The 26,380-nt window shown below is 37.7% G+C and overlaps 1 protein-coding gene across 1 annotated transcript; it reads right to left on the bottom strand.

Annotated features, from left to right (window-relative positions):
- Positions 1–209: 209 nt before the first annotated feature.
- On the bottom strand, positions 210–15,256 carry si:cabz01007807.1. Its single transcript, XM_034230415.1, is given in 38 exon segments — positions 210–1,730; positions 2,725–2,886; positions 2,888–3,071; positions 3,571–3,628; positions 3,719–3,758; positions 4,079–4,147; positions 5,030–5,104; positions 5,191–5,235; positions 5,321–5,422; positions 5,497–5,601; positions 5,962–6,057; positions 6,138–6,188; positions 6,279–6,377; positions 6,508–6,561; positions 7,086–7,145; positions 7,264–7,302; positions 7,381–7,446; positions 7,565–7,654; positions 8,239–8,301; positions 8,449–8,556; positions 8,649–8,720; positions 8,869–8,922; positions 9,002–9,052; positions 9,139–9,195; positions 9,279–9,314; positions 9,406–9,465; positions 9,659–9,724; positions 9,895–9,969; positions 10,074–10,130; positions 10,241–10,360; positions 10,959–12,068; positions 12,173–12,226; positions 12,328–12,363; positions 12,825–12,887; positions 13,147–13,206; positions 13,793–13,858; positions 14,859–14,927; positions 15,080–15,256. Coding segments are annotated over 38 exon segments (4,098 nt in total). The 5' UTR covers positions 15,101–15,256; the 3' UTR covers positions 210–1,325.
- Between the last annotated feature and the right edge of the window lie 11,124 nt (positions 15,257–26,380).

The following is a 26,380-nucleotide window of genomic DNA, read 5'->3' as shown; positions in this document are numbered from 1 at the left end:
GTATTTACTTTGAAATATGATGTATTTAGTCATTATTTGAAAATAACTGAATCAGTAAATATTCACCTATTTTTACCACAGTTCTACAAAAGAGTCTTAACACAATTCCTCAATGTATTTACATCTCTAAATAGTTGAATTAGAGTGTTTACCATGACAATATTAACACCATTGAAATCAGTTTAAAGTATCAAGCAAATAGTCTTTATTCAAACATTCTGTTACACTGACATATCTTAATATATATTAATACATTCAACGACAAATAAATGCATGAGTATAACCCAGAAAAAATTATTTGACAATAAAAACATAAAGTAATAGACACATTTTTGTAATCACAACCTATTAACATGTCAAAAGTCTGCTTTAAGTTTGACAATTTGATAGAATATTATAAAGGTTATCAAGGTAGGAATAGTATAACCGTGTCTACCTGCAAACACAAAGACATTTACATGGATGCCACATGGTAAGACCAAAAGAAGAGGAGAAATAAACATTCTTCATTACTCAGATGTGTAGTTATTTAGTAATTTGAATCATTGTCTTAGCACAGTTACATATTAAAAATAAATTACCCTATATACAACATTCATTTTTATTGTGAATATGTAAACAATATCGTATTCAACAAAAAGTACTGTAATGCTGTAGGTAAACACTACTACTTTACCAACCTATCATGTATTTTTACAACAATTTAAAATGTTACAAACTCCATAAGGCGATGCAAGGGTCCTTCTTTGTCTGTGTCGTTTCATTGTAGATTCTCAACTAAAAACATTTGTATCATTATACCGATATCTGACATTGGGGTTTGTAAAACTTTCCTAAAAATAGGAAATGCAGAAAATAAAATACAATTGAACACATGGTTGAAACTGTGTCAGAAAAGTGAAATAAAGCTCCTTCAGTAAATACAGTGGGTGGATAATTTTAAGCAAAAATCATTTCAAATATTTAAACTAAAACACCTGTGACCACAAAGCTACTTTTAACGGTTTACCCTCAGAACATGCATACAGTGCTCAAAAAAAGTGCCCGTTTCCCTGTTAACCTTTTCATGTGCATACAATAAACATCTTACACTTTTTCACAAATACAAGAGCAATCTACAGCCTCAATGGATATTTAAAATAAAACAGCCTTAAATGTCTGAAACTGCAGGTACTGGACCGATGGACTCCTTCACACCGACAGTTCCCTCATTTAGCCAGTAGAGGGGGTGGTGGTGCCTTTAGAAATACCTATATTCAAAGTGTCCTTCTGCAGGAAGTAGCTCACAGGTTTTTAAAGAAATACCTATATTCAAAGTGTCCTCCTCACATGTTTCCGGTAGCATCCTGCAGCTCCTCTCGGATGGAGTTGAGCTCCACTATGCCGACGTTGAGCACATTGGCCACCTCCTTTATCTTACACACCACCTCCTTCTTGCAGCCTTTCTTCAGCTCTCGGGTGTCCTTGGCGAAGTACTTGTCCATGCCGGTGAAGAGTCCTTGGACGGAAGCGACCAAGTCGTCCGTTGTCTCCGTCCCGCGCATCACGGGCTTGTCCACCAGGCTGATCATCTGCACCGCGCGGCGGATCTCCCAGTCCTTGGAGTAGTGTTGGGTGCCCGACCGGAGGAAAGGGTGCCCGCGGAGCTTGATGAGGCCCTGGTTGACAAAGTGGAGGATCTTCCCGATGGCCAGCAGGTGAGCTTCATAGTCACCAAGCACTATCTCCACCTAGGGAAGACACAGGTAGACTTAGCTAAAGTACTTTTAAATGGTTTGTGGGTCAAACTAGAGGCCAGTTTTTATTAGTTTTGGAAAAAACTAAAGGATCTTATAGTTCGAGGGTACATACACAGTTTTACTAAAACTATTGTGAGCTTTATAGTTACTAGGTACGACTGTGGCTATTTTCTTAGTTTTGGGGAAAACTTTGACAGTCTTTTAATGTTTCTTTTATTATCTTTTCTTTTTAACGACTGTTTTTAAATGCCTTTGTCTGAATGTCTTTCATTTTTGTAAAGCACCTTGAATTGCCCTGTGTTGAAAGGTGCTATATAAATAAACTTGCCTTGGGAAGGAAGAGGAGGGAGAGTCCATAGTCTTCGGTTTGATGTTAAAACAAGTCATTTCAAGCAGGAGTTTGGACCAACCAGTGCTTTTCTACATTTGTATCTTTGAAAGTGTGCTAATTCATGACATAAAACAAGAGGTAAACACACACCTATTGTAATGAGGTGCTGGCTTGCAGGCTTTTTATACATGGAAATAAATAGGACTCCTTTCCCATTGACAGTAGGGAGATTACCTTTCAGTTTATTTCCAGGTGTGTTTTTTTCTCGTCTTAAATTCAATGTCTCGTTCAAACTCTCAAACCAGAGTTGGTGAATGTTGAATCAGTGGAAAGACTAACCAAAAAGATTTTTTTAGGAGTTTTATTTTGCTTCTGTTGAGTTTATGTGGTTTAAAAATGACGTTTTTGTTGATGGAGTTTGGTGGCTTTGACGAGAAGATATTGATTGTATGTTTTGTTCTTGAGAAGTAAAATGACTTGGTTCTGCAAAATAATGATTTAAACTTTCAAAATAACTTAACACTTAACTAAGTCATTATTTTGAGTATGTTAGTCCTTAAAATGACATCCATCAGGTCTTGATTTTTTTTATACTGGCACCAATTGGCTTCCATACTTCTGTGACATTTCCTCCCTTTTCAGATTATGGCTCACCTTCTTGCGGTCGTGCAGGTTGTGAACGTTATCTGAGATTGCCGCTGAGGCTGAAGCGATTCCTCCGGCCGTCGCCACTCCCACACCAACAGCGGTTATCACCAGAGAGGCTCCGAAGGTAAAAGGTGCCAGAGCCAGACCAGCGATGGCCGCCACCCCCCCCCACAGCCGTGGTGGTTCCTCCGGTGATGCTGGCGATCTTGGCTTTGTGGTGGAAAGTGTTGATGTTGTCGGCGATGGCGTGCAGCCTGAGGATGGACTGCCAGAGGAACTCGGCTCGCTCCGTGAAGATTTTGTTGAAGACACGCAGGCCGTGTTGAACCTTGTCCGCCAAGATGGTGAACGACCTGGGGTTTATTCGGAAGCAGAAGCAAAGTTATGCTTGGTCCTGTCAGTAAGTTTTAATTGAACTATTCATATCTTAGACTGCACTGTAACTTTTATCCATGTATTTTTTCTTTTAATGTTTATTTTATTAGCTTTTCTTTTTAATGACTGATTTTAAATGCCATTTTCTTAATGTCTTTCATTTTTTTGTAAAGCACTTTGAATTGCCTTGTGTTGAAAAGTGCTATATAAATAAACTTGCCTTGCCTAAGAAAGCAGCCAAACAAATGTAAACCCATTACATTTTCCAAAAGCCAAAGGTCTACTCTTTTTACAAATCCAAACTATATTTAGTTTAGCATCATATATGGCAAAGAAAACCTCAAATGTTTGGCTTTTTTGCTGGAAAAGTCACTGAAACAAAGAATCAAGGACTTTTCCTCCCACAATCAGTTGTACAAGCAGCTTGTTTATAATTTTACAAGACCAATACTTCAAAATTAATATAAACTGACGTACTTAGATTCGTCCTCTTTTAAGACTTTGTCCTCGTCGTCTGATGGCACCTCGTCCCATTCTGAAAGGAAGCAACAGGTGTCATCCAAGTGCTTTTGTATTAATCAGGTTATTCAATCTGTTACTCAAAATAAATGTCAATGTGACTCACGCTCCACTGTGTGCCACCACTCCATCAAACTGTCCGTGTCCTGTGACGGAAACAAAAAGCATAAGTGTCACAACATCACAAAAGGAAATTCACACGCCATTGTTGACTTCTATCCTTGCTGTTCTTGAAAAACAGATTCATTTCCATTCATTCATTTAAAAAAGGTTCCTAGGTTTATTATTTTCAATTAATAGTATTTTTATTATTTATTTGAACGCAGGTCACCACAGAGACCAAGTGAACTATACGGCGGCCATTTACACAGTATTTAAATTAAAGGTTGAATGAAAGACTAAAAAAGGGAAATGCATTGTGGTGAAGTGGACGATTTGCATTTAATCTAATTAAATAGAAACTGACCCCGTCCTCGTAGTCGTCCTCCAGCTCTTCTAAAGCCTGCTCGTCCATCTGAGCTGCCAGCCACTCCGCCTGCATGAGGGGGGGGGGGGGGTGACATAAACAAGCCCGTAAATACGTCTTTAAAACATACTTTAACTTATAACATAGATGAGTAATAAGAACCTGGCTTTATGCGAGACTCTTTAGGCTTTCCTACACTGGGGGGTGTGTTGGGGAGTGTGTGTGTGTAATGTGGCTGTACCGGCTCCGTCACATGTCAGAGGAATGTGTCCCATCAGGAATACACACGACAAGATGAATAAGCTTACAGTGAAAAACAATTATTTCTCATGTGTAGCTTGGGTAAACAATGCCAGACGATCGTTGGTGACCTAGAGTGACTCTGACGATCAGGATTTAGAAAATAAGCTTGAGTGTGCAATAGTATTATTATTATGTTATTTCTACGGTGCTTTTACAAGCTTTAAGAGTGTAATAATAATAATACATTTCATTTATATCGCACGCTTTAAAAACAACGTCATCTCAAGGTGCTTCACAATGCTATAAGGAGAAAATAATAAAAGTTATCTAAGGAGCATATTGAATACAATATGGTAATGTAAAAAAAAGGTTAAGAGCATAAAAGGTTAGAATAATAAATAAAGTAAAGGACAGTCAATAAAATGCGGTGCGGAACAGTGTGTTAAAAAGAATAGGACAATAAGATCAAATGTATCTGAGAAACTTCAACATACAGTATGTAGAGACATCAGTGCTGCACGGGACTATTTAATACATGAATCAGAAAAGTAAATCTGATAACACAAAACAATTGACATTGATCAGGACACCTGGTTTGAACTGGAGATGAGGAAGTTTATCTAAGTATGAAGACATACCATGTTGACATAAATCACTTGCCAAGTAAGCAACACATGTATTACTTCCTCTTAGAGAGCACATACATACCCTGGCAGCCTCCGACAGGAAGTCAGCTGACGTAGCTCCGGCTGGATCCTCATACTCTGGGTGATTGGCTTTACTCTGGTATCAAGAGGAAACACATAGTGAGCATGTCATACTTTCTAACTTAATTCCTAATGTGATTTTAGAAGAACTCGCTGATTCACCTTCGGCTTGTGTTTTTTGAAGCCTTTAAGTTTTGATTTCTTCTTCTGTTGAACATAAAAAGGTGTTAAGATTAGGTGATAAGGTTAAATAACTGCAGAGTAAAGCAGTAAAAGTGACCGTGAGAAATACCGGTTTGCAGGTGTCCACTTCACCCTCCTCGCTGTAATACGTCTCCCCGGGACTCATGAAAGCTTTTCCTGTTTGGGTAACGTCGTCCTCAGCGAAGGGATCCTGCAAAATAATGTTAGAAATAGTCAATACAACAGAAAATATATGAATGCAATCAAAATGTGAATCAAACATACGCTGGCTGCTTGCTGAGGGTTCTGCTGGCTGAATCCAGTCGCCTCTCTCTGACCTTTGGCTGATTTGCGCGGGACGGGAAGAGGGCCTTTCTTTTTGGAGGGTTTCTTAAAGAAGGAACACAATATTTCATGTTAAAAAAAGCTTAAAGAGATTAAGTCTGGACCATTATTACGGTGACTTGGTAGCTACAGTATGTACATGGCATCATCTTGTGCATATCTCTGCTTCATAGTTTCTCTTGGAATAAAACCACATTGTACATTTATATAATCTGTTCAATATTAATGTCTGTCATATGTATATATAATACCTTGTTAAATTCAACATGTATATTTTCTACTTTCTTGTTTATTTCTTGTCTTGAATTTGTATTGTACAATGCCATGTGCGCAATGCAAAAATGTCCCAAATTGGGATCAATAAAGTACTATCTTATCTTATATTTAAAGCATTTAACAATGTACCGGTTTGCAGTCCTCCATCCACTCGTCGTCGTCTAACTCCTCCGCTGAGAAGCTGCCCTTCTTTTTCTGAGCATTGTTGAAATCCAGCATGTTCTCCTATTTAAATAAATGCATTAAAAAATGAGGTAAACACGATTTTCTTCATCTCTTATTGCTTTTAAACCAAAAAAAATTACCCTCGAGCTTCGACGACCCGTTTGTAGCATCTTCATCTTCGTTGGTTTCTTCTATTGATGACAAAAAAAAAAAATACTATTTTAGTGAAACAGGTATATGTTCCAGAAAATGTATGTATGAAATAGAAATAAGATCGTTACAGGTTTGCAGTCTTCCATTTCATATGGGTCTTCGTCTCCATCGAATCCTGCAGACATACAGCGTGGTTTCTGGAAGTGCTTATCGTCCATGTAAGCAGCCTAAGCAACAGATTCAAAAGAAGGTTAGTATTCGAGCAGCATACAGTGAAAACCATGCAGCAAATAACAGTAAAATTATAAAATATGTCAAGAAACACATCGTAAAATGGTAAGAATACAAATAAAGTACCTTGCTAGTTGAGTGAAGAGTGTGGCGTCTCTCTACTTCCTCAAAAGCATCATCCTGTACATTAAATCAGAATTATGTTTAATTTAAAATGCCGTTCTTGCACATTACATGTAAATAATATCCTACTTTTATATTGCGTTAGCCATAATTGCACCCTTCAATAGTAGTTTACAGATTTGTATCTTCAGTCAACTTTTGTATTTTCTATTCTATTTTGAGATGTTTATATTGAGTGATTGTTTATTTTTGATTTCTAATTATGTGCAATACTTTGTTTTACATGCTGCTGCAACTCAAACATCTCCCAATTTGGAATTAATAAAGTATTTTAAATATCTTTAACTTACACGTAAAAAGGCAGTTTCAAGTGGATTTTCTTTAACATCATTATTTTGTATAAATAGCTGTCATAAGCATGCCTGAACTTAAATAGCTAATCAAAATCGTCAACTCAAACTGAAAAAATCAGAACCTAAAAAGCAGGAATAAACCATAGCAATAGAAAATGAGTAAATCAAATCGATAGTTTTCCCATTAAAGACTGCCGTCTACTTCACTGAACTGTAGGGGGTCGTTACCTGGGATTTCGTACGAGGGGTGTAGCCATGTGCTCCGAAAAGTTCATCTTGGGATCTCTCCTGGGAGAAAAAAAAAAAACACACACGTTACACTGCTGGACATGACCGTATGTTAAATACAATGCATAAGCAACACACACATCCTTTACAGAGCCTTGATGTGTTTAAATAGTCATACCTTTGAGTCTTTGCGAGGTGTGTATCCGCGAGCTCCCTTCTGTGTATAGAAAAGTTAAGTTAAAGTGAATGTATCAGTGTATAAACAAATACGTACGGTACATGATACGAGCGATACCTTTTCCACAGTGATTGCAAATCCTCTGTGAGGCACAAACTTAATTTTCATCTTCTTCTTTTTCTTCTACAGAGAGAAAAGAATAGTTTTCCCAAATCAATGCATGCCAGAGAATTCAGTGCTTAAATGTCTCAATATCTAAAGTTGTGTTATTATAAGTATTCGAACGTCCATGGCTGTCAACCTCTTTGTGCTGGGCTCCCAATTCCTCCTCCTCATCTTCTTCTTCCTCCTCCTCCTCCTCTTCCCCAGTGACATCATCCAAAGCTGTCCCCTGTTATGATTGAACACAGCATCAAAAGCTATTTAGCGATTCCTCCAAAACTGTTTACTAAGAAAATCACTTCCTGACAAAGCGTTAACTAAAAGGATATTCATTAATGTGCTTTCTGAGGTTTTTTTCTATAAAATTCAAACGTTTACTACTCGTCAAAAATAAGAACAGAGATGAAGAGAATGGATATTTGTTTAATGTGCATGCTGCAAATATCTGTAAAATGTTTAATATTTCTAACTTTTCTCTATATCAGTGGGATCGTATATTAAATCTTACAGTATGTGATGTATTTGTCATTTTTATTTATTTCTATTAATAAAAAGCCGTTCAATTTTTCAATCCATTCATCTAGCATTCTTTCCTTTTTTGTTATTTCCATATTTACTTTCTTTAAATGTGAAGTACTTTGTGCTACATTTCTCTATATTGGGTTGTTAATACTACTTTGTGCATTTTTCATCAATTACATATAAAAAATAAATAAATCAAAAGGTCGTTTTTTTTTCTTGCATCTTGTCTGAAGCAGAAAATGTAGAAAATAACCAGTTTAATAAACAGTTGTCACACTGCAGGTACTTTACCTCTGACCAGCGGCGTACAGTCGACTCTTTCTTACTGACCCTTTGCCTTCGGATCTCTTCTGCCTGTTGTGGAATCACAAAGACATCAGAATTGCTGAATGGATCAAATAAGTCACACGTATGAAAGCTTTTCACACTACAGGGTGGCTGGAATGGACGTAACTCGCATGGCAAATACAGAAAAAAGAAATAACGTCTCCGATATCTCACCTTCAGGTCTTGAGGTAAATGTCCGTTCATTTGCTTTCCCTCCAGCACGGTGGAATTAGCGGACGCTCTTCTAAGCAGCTTATTGACTTTGGTCTTCACATTTTTCTTCTGATGACAAAAGAATACATTGTTAAAGCATCACTGGTTTATTACCACGACTGAGACAAACAGAATTACTGTCCAGAAACAAAAGAGCATACTTTGTAGTCCATCCCATATTGCTCACTCTCTTCATTCTCTTCTGTAGACATGTTGGTTTCTGATAAATACTCCTGAAAAACAGAATAATTGCATTTAAACTGAGCAGTTATAAAGACATAGGAGTGTTTACATCGTTAATATTTCCATTTGTTATCTAGATAGAGTAGTAGAGAATGTTAAATCCAGAATTACAGATGCTAACAACATTGATTGTGATACCTTGGATGATTTTCTGAGGGTGGGTAGTGTGCTGCTCCTCCGCTCCTCAGAAATCTTCTCCAAACGGAAAAAGATTCATATTACAAAGACTGACATGTAAACACATTAAGAACACTTATTTTGTGTCATTTACCTTCGAACTTCTTCTGGAAAGTATGGACAATCTGAACTTTTTGGCCTTTTTCTGTTAAAAGAAAACATGTATAAACACAAGATTAAAACATAGATTCTCTAAAAATTGCATTTTGAGTGAAACTGGTGTAGAGTTACCTTGACCCCAAAACCATCCAGATCCTCAGCACTTCCTCCTTCAGAGTCCAACTTAATCTAAGAGAAAAATAAGATTTACTTAGTGATTAATCTCTTCTCACAATCAAACAATGCTAACTATAGAATAACGAGCGCCTTACTCTCATTGATTCTCGCCGTAGTCTTAATGTTCCAGACTTTAAAGAGAAAGAAGAAAAAACACAATTCAGTTGCTGAAATGTCTTTAAAATAACATTTAGATAAAACGTGATTAAAATGTTTTCTTACTGGTCTAAATTGAGGGTTAAGCTGAGGGCTGTCTTCGGGCCAGTCCTCAATACATCTTTCCTGTAACAAAATATTTCATGACGTCCCAACAAATCAAACATATAATATTGCCTCAATATAGTGTAGCTCCTAGAGTGTATGTAGCTTCCTCATGATTGCCATTTTCTGACTATATTTTCCTCTTATACTAACATCAAGTTAACATTTCCTATTGTATGACAGATGCCGATATTGAAAAACACTTCAAACTCACCTGTCCCATTAGCAGGATGTCTTCAAAGACAGCAAAGTTTTCCTTTTCAAATTCTTTAGTTTCCTCCTAACAATAGAAAATACACATTTGAAAAAGAAAGTTGTTGTTCAATCGTCAAACTACCCACACATTTTATATTGTTCCTCGTTACAGATGTGGACCGGTATCCTAGAGATGTTTTGTTACCCAAGATAATTAGGTCAACTATCAAAGTGAAAATACAAAAGCGTGCATACCAGAGGTGTTGGTTTCGAAAGCGGTCTGAAGGCTGGTTTGGGAGAGGTTTTCGGTACAATTGCTTCAGGTGCAATCTAAAAAATAGTCCAAAAGAGGTAAAGCAAAAAGGTTTTAACAGTTCAATAATTGCAGTAGTAGAGAAATAAGATCATTATGCAAAACTGTCTTCTTTACATACAGGGTTTGCTGGTGCTGGCGGCCTTTCTGGTTTTTCAGGCTTGTCTGTTGTTTCAATCTAGTCCCAAAGAGGCAAATAGGGTTATTGGCAGCACAGAGTGTGAAGTAGCAGACAGTTAAACAAGCAGAGAAACAAAAACATGAGACTGAATTGTGTTCTTTGCGCACATGGTTTGTCGGTGGTGGCGGCCGTTCTGGTTTTGGTAGCTTTTCTGCTAGGGGTGTCTTTTCTGTCCTTGGTGGTCTAGTTCGAGGAAGTGGCTTTGGTGGACGTTTGAAGTTGGAAACCTGCAAGTTTGATTATAAAAGAAAGTATAAAAGGCATGATGAAAATATGTATTAGAGCAATTATGAACAGTGGGACCCTTAAAACAGGGGTATCAAACTCAATTGCATCGCGGCCACATCAGCATTATGGTTGGACTCAAAGGGCCAGTTGTAACTTTAAGACTATATAAAAATATACATATATAAATATGTAATATATATAAAATAATGTAGTATATTACATTATTGCCTCTGCATTGGATTATTATCGGGTAGGGTAATAACTTCATAATTAGCTACGTCTGAAAGCAGAAGTCTAGGGAAAATAATTGCAAGTCTCTTCAGTGTGCATGTCACAAAACGAGATGCATTGTGGGACATGTAGTTTTTCGGCAATGTGCTTCTGTAAAGCGGCATGTAGATTCAAGATTCAATTCAAGATTCAATGTAACCGTATAATAAACATATTATATTCTTTGCAAGCTCTTGCGGGCCACATAAAATGAGGTTGTGGGCCGGATTTGGCCCACGGGCCTTGAGTTGGACACCCCTGCTTTAGAATGCAATGAACTACAATGTAAATGATTTGATGGTTATCTAAATATCCAATGGTACATACATGAGACTTTTCCGCTGCAGACTGGCTTGGTGTCATGGACAGATTCCTGGCCCGACTGAAGGGACTCGGCTGAAGAATATCATGCGTGCTCCCCTGGGGGGTCGTCAAGATAATACCGTGTTGCCTGATGGACGACTTCGGCCTGACCGCTGGAGGAGGAGCTTTTATTGCCGTTGTCTTGAACAGATCTGGTGACGATAGCATGTCCAACTTCATGTCTGGTGGGCTACTAACAGACGATGTGGAGTAAACTGCTTTAGGGGCAGTATTGCTGAAAGTCATCCCAAAAACATCCATGCTGTTGGTCTTCGAGGGAAGTGGTTGGAAGATATCTGGAGTCCAAGGTGAAACATCTTGGAAAGGATCATTTGATCTCACGGGTGTGGTGCCAAACGGGTCTTCCAAACTGGAAACGTCTTGGAATAAATCCCTTGTAATCGGGCTTGGGAATGGATCGACTGAATTTGTGGATGAAGGTGAGAATACATCCAGATTTTTCTTAAAAGAAGACATGCCAAAAAGGTCCTCTTTCATAAAGGAATCTTGTTTGTTTTCCCCGATGTGGAAGCGTTCCCCATTTCTATTCGGACCTGCCCGAATCAAATCCGCCTCTTCGGTCAATGGCGATGGGTTTGCTATGTTTGGCTGTGAAGACTGGAACAGATCTTCCTCCTTGTTTGTAGGAGATTCAAATGGATCCTCAAAAACACTGAAAGGTTTTTTAAAGAGGTTAACCTCACTTGTGCATGTAGCATAGAATAAATCATCTCCTTTAGCAGCCTGGAAAAGATCGACCCCTTCATCTCGTGTTTCAGATGGCACAGGTTTGAATATATCTGGCAAGTTCAGAGTTTTGTCAAGAAAATGGCCATTGGCAGATGCATTTTGGGCCGATGTCGGTGTCTGGAAGTGGCTTTGCACACGGTTAGGGGCAACGGTCTGGAATAGGTCCTTTGGAAGTTCAGAAAATTCAGCTCCATTTTCAGTACTTTTTTCAGGCTGAAGATCCAGAGGTGAACTCTGAAATTCAGGCGGAGGGACAAAGATGGCCTCAAGGTTTACTGCTTCTGAAGTCTTCCTCCATTCGTCCTCCATCACATGACCAGATCCCTGATAGCAGAACATAAATGTAATTAGGAACAAGCTTAATGACAATTAAAATAGTTAAGAGGAAGTTGTGATGTGGGTTTAGAAGCAGGAGTCCTTGTATTTACCAAATCATTAGTGTAAAAAGGGTGACTTCTGGCCAAACCCCCACTGACTCCATTCTGATAAACAAAGAAAAGGAAAGTAAATAAGAAGTGTTCGATTTCACTTGGATTGTTGAGAGAAAGCTTGAATCCAGTTAAACAGGCATCTGAAGCCTTACCTGGGGATTTAAATGGGGAGTTTCCTGCCCTAGACTCTGAAATAATAAAGACAATGACACAGCAGAAATGTTAGGTTAAGTTAAATGATTTTCAAAATAAGGGCAGGCACAATTCAAAGTATAACAAAGGCTCTCAGACAGCATTAGGTAAATCCCCAGCTTATGTTGTAGCTAATTAGAGCCCAATTAGTTAATTTCAAACATGAAAACACACCCTAAACTTACTTCATCCTTTTCACATGCCGAGTTATTTTTAGAAAAGGTCTAGTCAGAGGCTTACATGGAAACACACCTACATTAACAGTTCATAATATTGTGCTTCAAGCAAACGAAACAACAGACAGGGTGTGGATTCATCATGTGCCGCAACAGTAACAAGATCTTAAAAACATTTCATAAATATTTTTTACGGCAAATTTGAGACAATTCTGATTAAACTTGGGTGTAATTTCTCTAGGTTGTACTACATGTTATCCTGTGCAGATGTTGAGTCTCACCCGTCCGATGTTTAGCTGCTGTTTGTCTGTCACATCTGCGAGATCAATAAGGAACTGCTCGTCCTGTGAACCAAACAAATGTTAAACTTAATAAACAACAACAAATATTTGTGAAGGAAAGCGTGGGAGCACAAAGATTTGAAATATGCGATAAGTGATATAAAAGTAATGCGTCATGTCAGAAATGTAAACAAGATGTTCCGCACTGGTTGTAGGAAGTATTAATAGTACTTTGGGAAATACAGTGGCCAGGTAGTACTTTTTAACCTGTACTTTTGTGTATAAAATAAGCTGAAATCTGCAGTTATCATCGTCCTCCCACCTGTTTGTTCTGAGGCTCATTCATAGATGATCCATTCGAGTCTGAGGTTGAAACAAGAGTCTGAGGAGGCAATAAAAAAAATCAAATGACATTTTCATAAGGGAGCTTTTTATTGTTTCATGTTCATCCAGGATTGTAAGAAGGGAAGACGTCAAAGATACCTCTATTGGTGTTATGGTGTGTGTTTGAGATGCAAAAACAAAGTGAGAGTATGTAAAAGTGTGTTATTTTGTACTGCAAGTGTGTGTGTGTGTGTGTGTGTGTGTGTGTGTGTGTGTGTGTGTGTGTGTGTGTGTGTGTGTGTGGTCTAGCATTACTATACTTGTGGGGACCTAAATCTGTTTACATAGTCACGTGTGGGGACTGGCTTCCCTTATGGGGACAAATTGGAGGTCCCCATGAGGGGAATCATTAATTGTAGGGTGAAGACTTGGTTAGGTTTAGGATTAGGGTTAGGGTAAGGGTAAGGGTTAGGGTAAGGCATGTGTTGGTTATGGTTAAGGTTAGGATAAGTCTCCAGGAAATGCATGTAAGTCAATGTAATGTCCCCTGAAGTGATGTATACATGGTATGTGTGTGTGTGTGTGTGTGTGTGTGTGTGTGTGTGTGTGTGTGTGTGTGTGTGTGTGTGTGTGTGTCCACTAACCGTGTATTGACTTTGGAAAGGGCTTTGAGACACTCTCTTAAGCATCTTTTGTAGCGTCTCAATACTCTGAAGAAAAGACAAACACACAATTACACACTGCTTTTATTGCTGATGGCAAATTGTTCTCAACCAATCAGGTATGTTTCAATAAATTAAACATAAATGAGAATGCTGGATATGGATATGTAATTTTGAGGTATTGGTTGTATTCAATTTTGTGAGATTTTACTCCGGATGGCACATGTTGTACTTTTTATGTCACTGTATGTATTAACGTAAAGGCTGTAGTTTACAGTTTGTTTTTTAAAATCAGCTGATTATGTTTTTCTATATACAAATGATGGGGTCTCAAACGTTTATCACAATTTATGTAAACACATATTTCCAAGGCACTCCTTTATAATGATTGGGATAAACAGGTTTGAAATAATTTCAATGGACAGTATACTATAGGAAAGAAAACCAAATATATCGTTTAAAACTGGAGATAAAAAAATAAGCATACATAAATGTATAAGATATGAATGAACAACAAAAATAAAATAAGTTACATTTATTTGTTATTGGCTATGGTAGGTTATTGGTTATGTTCACATACTTATTTGATTATTAAAATGTAAACCGATATTTTTACCGGTAGATCTAGTAGTAATTATGCTCAAAGTGCACCAGAGTGAAGCATTTTACTTTAAAATGTTAAAACATGTATTCCCGGGGGGGCATACCCCGGACCCACCTAGAGGATGTGGCGTCCATCCCCCATTCTCTTGTGTATTCCTTGGATACTCTATTGAGCTTTATCTTTTCAACTGTACGATTCTCTGGCTGGGGGGGGGGGCTAAAATCTCGCCTAGGGCAGCAAATTGTCTAGAGCCGGCCCTGAGTACAGGAAAATCAGCTTCACTTTGAGCCCTGACAATAACAATTGAAATATGAAAAACGTGGAAAAAGATGGTGGAATTTAGGTTGCTGTGTTTGCTGGGATATTTCTAGAACTAAAGATTCCAAACCACCATCAAAACTTCAACAACTTTGTTACCCACAAATGTTATTTAAAAGTACTTACAGATCTTCTTTCTCCGGTTGCAGCCTCTGCACTTCCTCCGTGTTCATCCGCCGCGTCCATTTCATTATCCTTAAAATAAAATGTTTAAAAAATAAATACAAATAACCCAAAAGAAACGCTTCAAACACAATTTTAAACAATCCTTATTCTAGTAAAACATTAAAAAAAACTTGCATGATTCGCACACGATTCATACGAGATTTAATTAACTGAAGATTTACCTTAGTTGTGTCTCCTCTCATGGTTTGTAAAGTTGCTTAAATGTTCAATTATGAATTAAAAGCGCATTATTTTCTCCATGAAAGATATTTTTACGTGATAAAGGTTGTTTTGTAGTAAAAACGCGTATCCTCGGTATGGACCCACGTTGGTAATTATCTCCCAGTTTGATGCACCTGTGTAAAGGGGAGGGATATCTAAACATCCGGAATAACACTTTCAAAATAAAAGCTTGTATTTGCCTCAGTTTAGTTCTGACAATTGTCTGGTTTAAACCTATGGTTTAAACGTTTAAACTCAAGCTGTCATTAAAACGTTACTTTTCAGTCTTCTAAACTTTGCTAATTTGCATATTCAAGTAGCTTTTTGGCTTAGAATTACAGGGAATCTCAGAAACTGGCAAAAAAAATGTTTTACCTAAATGTCGATGGGAATCTGTAGGATAATTAATCATGATCAACTAATATCGAATAAACAAAAATATAAATAAAACAACAACATATAGGTCACTTTCGTAGCCTACTAAATTAGAATTGCTACACTAGTCAAATTAAGTTGAACTCAAATTAATAGCGTCATTCCAAAGACATGTATTGTGAAAAAAGTAGGGTGGAAGGTTCCAATTTGTTACATCTTCGGTCGTATATAAAATGATTTTCTTTGCATTATTTTGAAGGCAAAATCAGGTAACTGCCGGCATATTTTTGACTGCCTGGATTTGACACATGTTGGTACCTTTCCACCTTCTGTCCGCATCTCAATGCAGACCGACCGGTTGTCCAGCTCAAACCGGGCGGTGTGGTCCCGTGTGTTTACGTGCTCAATGCTGAACTCTGCACAACGATTCAACTTTAAACAAACAAAGTAATTCCATTATAAGTTCCAGCAATGGAGTACAAACACATGTACAAACACATTTATATTGTTCAATTTAAAAAAAGGCTAAAGGCAAGAAAAAATGTATTCATTTTACAAACCACATCAAGGTAAATGTTTCCACCTTGTCTCTAAAATTATGTTTTCTTAAGGGGTCTTTACAAAAAGGGACACCTTTGACCTTAAAATGACCCAGTTACATTACAGCATCAGGTGTAGTATCCCATCAAGAATAATAACTAATAAAAACGTTAAGAATTCCTTTAACTGAGCCTGGTTTTTTAGATTGTCTCATAACGTTGAATTGCATTAGAGTTAAAACAAATGAAAGTGGGGATATATCAGGGAACACACACAAAATAGTAAATGTTGCTGAGACAACAAATTAGAAAAGGTTTAAACCTAAAATCTTCTGATGTAAAACATTTAAAAAAACCAAGCTGGGATATATCTGTAAGGCAAGGCAAGGCAAGGCAAGGCAAGTTTATTTATATAGCACTTTTCAACACAAGGCAATTCAAAGTGCTTTACAAAAAATGAAAGACATTAAGAAAATGGCAGTTAAAATCAGTCATTAAAAAGAAAAGCTAATAAAATAAACATTAAAAGAAAAAAGTACATGGATAAAAGTTACAGTGCAGTTTAAGATATGAATAGTTCAATTAAAAGCAGCGACAAAAAGAAAAGTCTTCAGCCTGGATTTAAAAGTAGTCAGAGTTGCAGCGGACCTGCAGGTTTCTGGGAGTTTGTTCCAGATATTTGGAGCATAATAACTGAACGCTGCTTCTCCATGTTTAGTTCTGACTCTGGGGACAGAAAGCTGACCAGTCCCTGAAGACCTGAGAGATCTGGATGGTTCATAATTTAGCAGGAGGTCAGAAATGTATTTTGGGCCTAAACCATTCAGTGCTTTATAAACCAGCAGCAGTATTTTGAAATCTATTCTTTGACACACAGGAAGCCAGTGTAAAGACTTCAGAACAGGAGTGATGTGATCCACTTTCTTAGTGTTAGTGAGGACTCGAGCAGCAGCGTTCTGAATTAGCTGCAGCTTTCTAATAGATTTTTTTTAGTGAGACCTGTGAAGACACCATTACAGTAGTCGAGTCTACTGAAGATAAAAGCATGGACAAGTTTTTCCAAATCCTGCTGTGACTTAGTCTTTTAATCCTAGATATATTCTTTAGGTGATAGTAGGCTGATTTAGTAACAGTTTTAATGTGACTGTTGAAACTCAGGTCAGAGTCCATGACCAAGAAATGTAATGAAACCTTATATATCCTGATTTAAAAAAAATAATTCTCTGCACCATGCAAACTGTCCTTTATTGACAGTGTTGTAACATTATTTGTCCAACAGATGGCAGATGTTTTTTAAAGATGATTAATACCAAGTATAAGAATCTTGATTTATTTCTGAATCAGCAGCAGATTTTGTTTTAAAAAGCTCAAACTAATAGTGTTTATTTCTCTAAGACACTTTGAGACATATACTTGAAAAGACAGTATAAAGAGGTGTATATATTTGTAATACTTGTTGTTTTTTGTCATGCTATAGCTTTGAAAAACAAGGCTAGACCAAAATAAATGTGCGTAAGTATCAAATGTATTATGGTCTATTATCATTACATTTTTGATGCTGGATTAGTTCGCTGACGAGAAGTCATGTGATTGTGAAGAAAATGAAAGAAAAAACATGTTGGCATTGTGGGGGTTTGTTGGGGAGTTACACAAAGAGTTTTGCCCAACCGTAGCGTGACTTCTGCCTGCATGACAATATTATGGCTGTCATGGGTACCAGTCTCACCCTTCAACGGTGAATTAAAATATTAATGCTCGCCTTAATTTTCAAGTTGTAAAACGTTGATACTGTGCCATTTTAGATTTTGAATCAAACTTTAAAACGTAATTTAAATGGTTTGTTCAAATCTTAATATTGCTTCATTCCCACTTTAGATTTACCCCCAAGGAATAGTTTGTGTTTTAACCTGAAAAACAGCTATTCATATTTTTGGTCACATTGGTTTGAAAATGGGTTGAATCTCAGAAAATGTAATGGGAAATATAGTTTTTAAGGGGAAACAATGGCTGTGTAGCTGACCTTGAGCTTATGTATTGCTTTTTTCTTTTACAGTACATGATACAGTTTACAATAAGCCAAACACAGAAATCGAAAGGGTGCAATGAAATTCCCCTCGAGGCGGTGTCCTGACACGCTTACTGAAAAATGTAAACAAACTTATTTAAAAGACAGAAGCAAACCCTCAGGCTGCAGATCATCTCAGGTGTGCTAAGGAAACTCATCTCTTCTTTTCATCTTTTACCAGGTTAGTAACAAACTATTCCCGGCATAATTCGATACATGCATCAATAATGATATTTTAAGATCTATAAAGTTCAAATCGAATACCTTGATGCTTCTGTGTTTGATTGTCAGAGTAATAATGGTGCATAGAGAATTACAACTGATAATTATATTTTTGTATTTATACCTGTTGAATAGAAATGATTTAGTACTTTGAATATTACATTTACATTTTTGTAGCACATTGTTACCACAATATGACTTAAAGGTCCCATATTATAGTGTTTTTCATCCATGTATTATAGGTCTCAGATATATACAAAACATTTCTCTGAAGTGTTTGGCTCGAAATACCAAACAGATCATTGCAGCATCCCCTCTGTTTTAGCCCTGTTTCAAAAGTGCTGATTCTCTGTCTGTTACTTTAATAATAATAATAATAATACATTAGATGAAAATAAGATGATTCTAGTAGGAGATTCAGGTGATAAGGGGGAGGGGGGGGGGGGGGCGTTACCTTGGGTTGGTGATTGGCTAATGGTTACTCAAGCCAAAAAATCGTTATGACATCATAAAGTGGCCAAAATCTGATCAGCTCATTTCCAGACAGGTTTTTATAGAAATGGATCAGGACAAAAAGTGAGAGAATCTTTGTTCCTGAAACTTTCAGAGTCTCTTTCCACAGAGGGGACACATGTTGATGTAGAGGAGACAGGAAAAAGTGGATACTAGGTGACCTTTAAGTACAGTGTGGACATTGTGTAATGTTTTATTTACCCAAATCCAAGATGTTTTTCTTTCTGTTTTTTTACCAGATTTGAGTTTTTCTACAAAATGTCTGAACCCGACAGCAGTGATGAAGAATTAGTTGAAAGACTTTTTTCTACACTGATTGCTTTTAGTGTCTCCAAAAATCATTCTCAACAAGCTCCAAGGACTTTTCAGAAACATCCAATGGAGCAGAGAGGATGTAACTGAATTATTCAAAGCTCTTCTGGAGCGGTTTGATTCAACAACACAAGACAGATCACATCTCTTCTCATGGATGTTGAACATGTTGCAGTGTATAGAGATTAATTACATCACTCAAGGTTGGAAAAGTCAAACAGGAAAGACCCTTATCCAGCTGGTCCGAGACAAGTCTGTAACAGATGAACACCTTAAGAAAAAGTTAGCCGATGCCCCGGAAAAGTCCCTGGACGAAATCCTTGAGGAAATCCGACAACAAAAGTTAAACCACATTGACGACAAACTTTTGAAAGACGTGAGAGACATTGTGTCAGCAGTTGATGAGGATCTGACTTCTCCCAGTGATGGATCACAGAGGAATGACCTGAACAAAGTATTGCTAAATCTTTGTAGGGCAGTGGAAAAAAGTCAGAAGTTCAGACCGCGACTGACACAGATGGTGAGCTGGTGTATAATGGCCCTTTCCAAAACAGGGCAGTTAATTCAGGTTGGCACTGGAGAGGGAAACTCATGTATAATAGCAATGTTTGCAGCTTTTCGAGCTTTGAAAGGAGAAGAAGTAGACATCTTCACTAGTTCACCAGTTCTTGCAGAAAGAGATTTTGAAGTATGGAAAGCGTTTTATCGTGAGTTGAACATCGATGTCAACTGCAATACCAACAAACAAGTTGAACGCTTAAAAGAGTGCTACGAGTGTGAAGTGGTATATGGTACTGCTGAGGCATTTGCTGGACATTGGCTAGGCAAGCGCTTTGAAAGAATAGACGCATTTGAGCAAAGGAAATTCCAGTGTGCAATAGTGGATGAAGTAGATTCCTTGATGCTAGATAAAGGTAATCACTTTGTTTATATAGCCAGCGATATGCCTGCTTTGCAACATCTCAATCCACTCCTGGCATTCATATGGACAACTGCAAAAAAATACAGTGATGGCTTTCGTCAGGACATTTATTCTGATACAGAGAGTAAGGTAACGGCTGCAGAAGAAGACATAAAACATGCTCTGCATTTTACACCTTGTCAGCTCAACGAAGATCGAATAGCGTGTTATGTCCCAGGTTTCCTTGCAGATCTGGTCAACTCCAAACTAAAGGTTTGGATTGAAAATGCATTCAAAGCACAAACCATGAAAGAAGATCGTGAATATACCTTTGAGAAACATGGGATAGTGCCTGTTGACTACAGCTCCACAGGTGTTGTTGAAAACTTCAGGGTAATGCCAGATGGACTACAGCAGTTTCTTGAGATGAAACATAAGTACAAGCTGAGTGACATGACGGCCATCACAAACTACATGTCCAATGTGGGCCTTTTTATGAAGTACAAAGATCAGATCTTTGGGATTTCTGGAACTCTCGGCCAACAAGCAGAGACTGACACTTTGGAGAGAATCTATGATGTCAAGACCTGTCAGCTACCTGCTTTCAAACGCAGAAAGCTGTTTGAGGTTGAAGGAGTGATTGTAAGTGACGAAGAAGAATGGATTGAGGAAATCTGTAATGCTGTATTGGCAGAAACAAACCCAACTCCATTTAGGGCTCAAAGAGCTGTGTTGGTCATTTGTGAGACCATCCAAGAAGCAAAGGACCTTGACCTTGCTTTAAAAAATAAAGTCCCGGACAAAAAGCTTTACACAAGCAACAACATAGACAATACTGCAATCTTCGAAAAGAAGCTTGAAGCAGGAGAGGTCATTATAGCAACAAATCTTGCTGGAAGAGGGATGGACCTTCAGGTTTCTGAGCTGGAGGTTTGTTCGTTCTGCAGACCTTTCTGCCCGTGAATGCTCGTGTGGAGGCGCAGGCATTTGGCCGTACTGCAAGACAAGGATCTCCTGGGTCTGCCCAGCTCATTATCTGCTCCAGCCCCCTGCCAGAACCACTCAAACTGTTGGCTTTGATGGGCGAACTTCAAACTTTAATGGAGAAAGTAACTAATGTCTTGCCACTTTGTTTTTCGATGCAATTGAGGTCCTATCAAGAAAGCCCAAGCTATGAGCAAGCTAATGAAATGTCTTCAACTCTGACACACATTTTGACTGAAAACTCAAATTCACCGATAAAGACAGTTAAAGAGGTCAGAGATGGTATAGTGGCTAAAGAACTATCTAGCTTCTCAGAGTGGGAAATACCAAACATAAAGAAGAAGGAATCGCTCTTCAAACAGTATCTGGACACACTAGATGAAGAGTACCAAATCAGTGACAACAAGCCAGCAGCGTCAGATGTGTCTGCACTCAATGAATTCTGGGGTATTTGGCTCCTCACAAACTTCAATGAGAACGAATCCACCTCAAACTTAGAAAACAAACTAAGGGAAGACTTGGAAACAGCCAGGCAAAAGCTCAGACGGAGAGAATCGCCCTCTTCAAACCTGCACCACTACACTGCATTTGGCAACGAACTGCACAAAAGGGGGCAACTTGCAGATAGTATCATGATGTACACTAAGGCCATACAGGAGGACCACTGTTGGGCAGCAATCGCATATTACAACCGTGCTTTTGCATCTTTATCCCAGCAAGAGAGGCAACAGGATCCAAACTGCATCGATCAAGCTCTGGAAGATTTGCAAAATGCACTCAAGTCGGTTGAGCTCCACTGTGAACAAATTATGTTCACTCATATATACTCCAAAGATATCATGGACCTCGCAGCGATTCAGTCGACCGATTTGACTCTCACATGTCAACCAGACACCTGGTGTTGCTGTGTTTCAAAAGTAACATTAATGAGGCCATAAAGAAGCTGGAAAGGGCTAAACTGTTTGGTAGTAAGGTTAAATTGGAAGAGAGTCTTGTACACTTCATGGTTCCAGCAGTCCATCTTCTGCCCTGGGTAGTCCTTTCGACACAATCACTGCCTCTGATCCGCTCTGGAGACCCTCTGAAGTTGTACCAGCTAATTAGCCATCCCTACTTTGACATTCACATTGAACTCATGCGTCTTCAAAGTCTGGGCCTGACTCATGTCTATACCTTGGACACAATGTTCTCTCTGGGTGGATTTTTCTCAAAGATACTAAGACTTTAAGTCAAACTTATATACAGTAGATAGTAGTCAGGTGTTCAGGGCTTGAGCAAAGCAATCACGAAAGCAACAAAACAGACAGTGGTGTTGAAAGGAAATCTTTCAGCCACAGAATTTCAAGAAATAAGAAACACAGCCTACTGTATATCCAGCTGTCAGTGGGTTTTTAAGTTCATTTGATTTAAAGTTATTTCATTACTTAACATTTTGGGGTATTCCTTTTCTTTTAGAAATCCATGTGATCTGAAATGCATCAAAAACAAGCAGGCCGGATTAAAAGTTTTATGTGTTAATACTTTGTTGATATGTTTATCATGTTTATTGTTATTGCACATCAAATATTGTTTATTTTTTCTTCATCTCTATTTTTTGTCAGTTCAAACAACTGCTTATCATGTTTTTTTTATATTCATATTTTATTGTATTTATATATATATTTTGTGAATTTGAAGGGTTTTATTATTTTGCTTTTTAAATGTATATTTACAAAATACATACTTGATCCTTTGTTTATGATCATTCAAATGACTATGCAAAATATATGTGGTGATGATGATACTACACACAGTAATATTTTACTTCTTTAAACTCTTAAAAACAGTAACATGAGTATTTACCATGTTGTTAGTATAATTGTATTGTTCACTCAAGTAATTAAGATTGTATTCAAGGTTTATATTTTTGGAGAGCTATAAAATGAAACTTATTTGCATTACAATTTAAAGGCATTTTGATTCTGTTTAATAAAAATCAAGCTACCATTTGAAACCTGTTGGTTATTGACTCATCATTTGTAATACATATTACCACACTGTATTTACATAAGTAGGCCAATCATAGTCACATTGTAATAAGCAACTTTAATGACTTGGACATGTCTTTGTGTTGTAAGGAAACTCTTCATATCGACATTGCAGCATAGGCTTTGAACATGGACTAAATATAATCATTTCAATACTGCCATTGTGTGGTTCAATTTGGTACTGAACTTTCCCTGCATTGGAGTGCTCCAGGCAGTCATTTGTTATGCACAATAACATAGCATTTTGTGAGATGTATTGATATTAAAATACATTTGCTATGATATTGACTCTAGGCCAGTAAAAAAGCCAACTTAGTGAAGGTAAATATAAGATTGATAAACAGTTATTTGATTTAGAGAAGTTAAAACTTAAACACAGGTGGAATTAAAAGCTTATTATATAAAGTCCATCTCAGGGGGAAAGGGTGGGATTATATTTACCACCAATAACACACAATTATCCTTGTTTTTATGTATTTGTTTAATTCCATAATCTCTGGCTTTTTTGGCGTCCGTCAGGAACTGAATTTCAAAATAAAAATCACATATATTTATGTTTTATGTTTATATTTATGTATGAGTATGAACATATATTTTCACTCTTACACACATACATTCTCCTTTTAAATACATACATTTTCACTCACACATGTATATATTTACACTCACACATTCATACATTCTGTTCTCATATTTCAATGCACACATTCATATATTGTCACTCACATATTTATAATTGTTTCCCTCACACATTTATACATGTTGCTCTCATGCACATTCATTCAATGTTTACATTTAATATTATAAATAATGTATGCATGTCTGAAGACAATATATGTATGCAAGAGAAGAATGCCTGTATGGAATGCCATTCAAGCCAAAATTAAATAAATAAATACATAAATAATTAAATAAATACATATCTATATAAATATGCCTATGAAATAAATAAATAAGGCAATAAATATATATAAATGTACATTTAAATACACATTTATTTATTTCATGGGACTTTTATTTCATAATGCCACATACATTTCCATTTCTTATATTATATCTTATATTTCTTATCAAGCTCCACATTTGTGGAATCAGCTTCCAGTTTGTGTTCGGGCGGCAGACACCCTATCCGTTTTTAAGAGTGCGCTTAAGACCTTCCTTTTTGATAAAGCTTATAGTTAGGGCTGATTAGATTCAGCCCCTAGTTTTGCTGATATAGGCTTAGTTTGTCGGGGGACATCTTACTTCTTCCTTCTCTCTGTCTATACCTGTGTACTCTCATGTTCCGATTAACCCAGCTTCCCCAAATGTCTTTCTTTTTGGTGTCTATATACGCCGGGATCCGGAGTCATGGATGATCCTGCGGTCCTGTGTCCTGGATCGCGAGCCCTGGGTCTTGAGTCGTGGCTGTGGTCCTGGATCATAGGTCCTGGATGGATATCCTTGTGGATTCATCTTCCTATTATACACACATGCATTTCCAAACATTTGGACTACCTATGTTGCAAATGTATTATCTTTTCAATTTACACACGGCATCTATTGCACGTCTGTCCGTCCTGGGAGAGGGATCCCTCCTCTGTTGCTCTCCCTGAGGTTTCTCCCATTTTTACCTTTAAACTGTGGGTTTTCTCCCGAAGTTTTTCCTTGTACGATGTGAGGGTCTAAGGACAGAGGGTGTCGTATTGTCATACTGATATTCTGTACAAACTGTGAAGTCCACTGAGACAAATGTAACATTTGTGATATTGGGCTATATAAATAAACATTGATTGATTGATTGATTATATTCAAATGAACGGGGCGTGGTTAGCTCACAGATCCAGACCAAAGCAACAGCACCACAACACTGTGTTAAGAACTCAGACACTTAGGAGGTAGGACCCAATTGCACGACCCGGGAGACAGAGGTCAAGTATTTGTAAGATACTTTATTTTTTCAAGAACAGCAAAAATGAACAACAAAAAATGGTCTCTATCAATCTCTAGCTGAGATGACTAAAAATGGAGAACAAAATGAAAACGCTCACGTAGTGAGGATCAAAACTTTTACAAGAGCACATAGAGGGCATGAGACCTGACTGTGGCAAGAGACAAGAGCAAAGATCTGACCATGGCAATAGACAAAACGAACTGACAAGGAACACTGGGGGGGGGAACAGGGGAATTTAAACACATGACTATAAGACACAGGTGGGAACAATCAGGGGCGGGGCTGACGCTGATGAGCACAGGAGACACAGAAGGGTGACAGGTGAAAACAATCAGGGCCGGGGCTGGTGCTGATGAGTCTGGAATGACAGGTAAACGGTGAGTGACAAAACAAAACAGGAAGTGGAAGACAATACAACCAAAAAACAACATACATCTCAACATTTCTGTCGGTGCACAACACACTGACTCAATAGCTCGTGTTTCACACTCCAGTACTCTTAAGTGGTTTGCAAACTGCCAAGAACCGTTCTTGTGCTTTTAAACCGTTCTTGTAATTAACTGGTTATTCTCTGGTTCTGCCCCTTTTCCACCAAACCGGTTCCATAGCCAGTTACAGCTACAGCCTGATTTAGCTCTGGTTCTTCCTGTTTGAGCTGCAGCGGTGCTGGGGCTGCATCTCAGGTCGGTTAAATGAAATCCTTGCTTCCCTCACTTGCGTCGTTTCCCTGCGTCTAGTCTCTCCCACCAGGGAAGCATGGAGGGACGCAAGGAAACCACGAGAAGCAGGGAAATGAGTTTTAAGAGCAATGGGACGACCTTTCCTCCGGAGCGTCACGTGGAGCGACGTCCGTTTGTGATGACAAACGGACACCCCCGCCTCTGTTAGTACACATTTACTGACATAAACATTTGTATCATCTGTTGTAGACCCAAATACATTAAATAAAATAAGAACTCATTCTCAAAAAAGATAAACGCCATTCTTAAAATGTATAAACTAACAATAGTTTGATTAATATTGATTATAGTGCAGCACAATAGAAATTAAATAATTGAGAGAAGAAAAAGAGATATGTTATCTATCAAAACCCAGTTAGATTAACATTCATTGGATTGCACACTTTGTTTGTTTGTGTGGATATGTAGCACATTAACATTTTAAATAGCACTTAATGACTGACTGAATGGAAATGACAATAAAAGAAAATGTAAAACGAAAAAAGCTATCATGAAAATGATTTTTGACCACTTTGTTGTTCAGATATATCACATATTTGTAACTAAGTTACAGTGACTCTCGTGAGTTTCATGTATTTTCTTCACTCCGCTGGGAAACTGCTCTCATGTCAAGAAGCATCAGATCAGTGCATGCACTGCCTCGTCCAATC

Source organism: Gymnodraco acuticeps, unplaced genomic scaffold (genome assembly GCF_902827175.1).
Source record: "Gymnodraco acuticeps unplaced genomic scaffold, fGymAcu1.1, whole genome shotgun sequence".
NCBI classification, from domain to species: Eukaryota; Metazoa; Chordata; class Actinopteri; order Perciformes; family Bathydraconidae; genus Gymnodraco; species Gymnodraco acuticeps.
The sequence above is the reverse complement of the archived record's forward strand: the minus strand, read 5'-3'. Positions and strand labels throughout refer to the sequence as shown.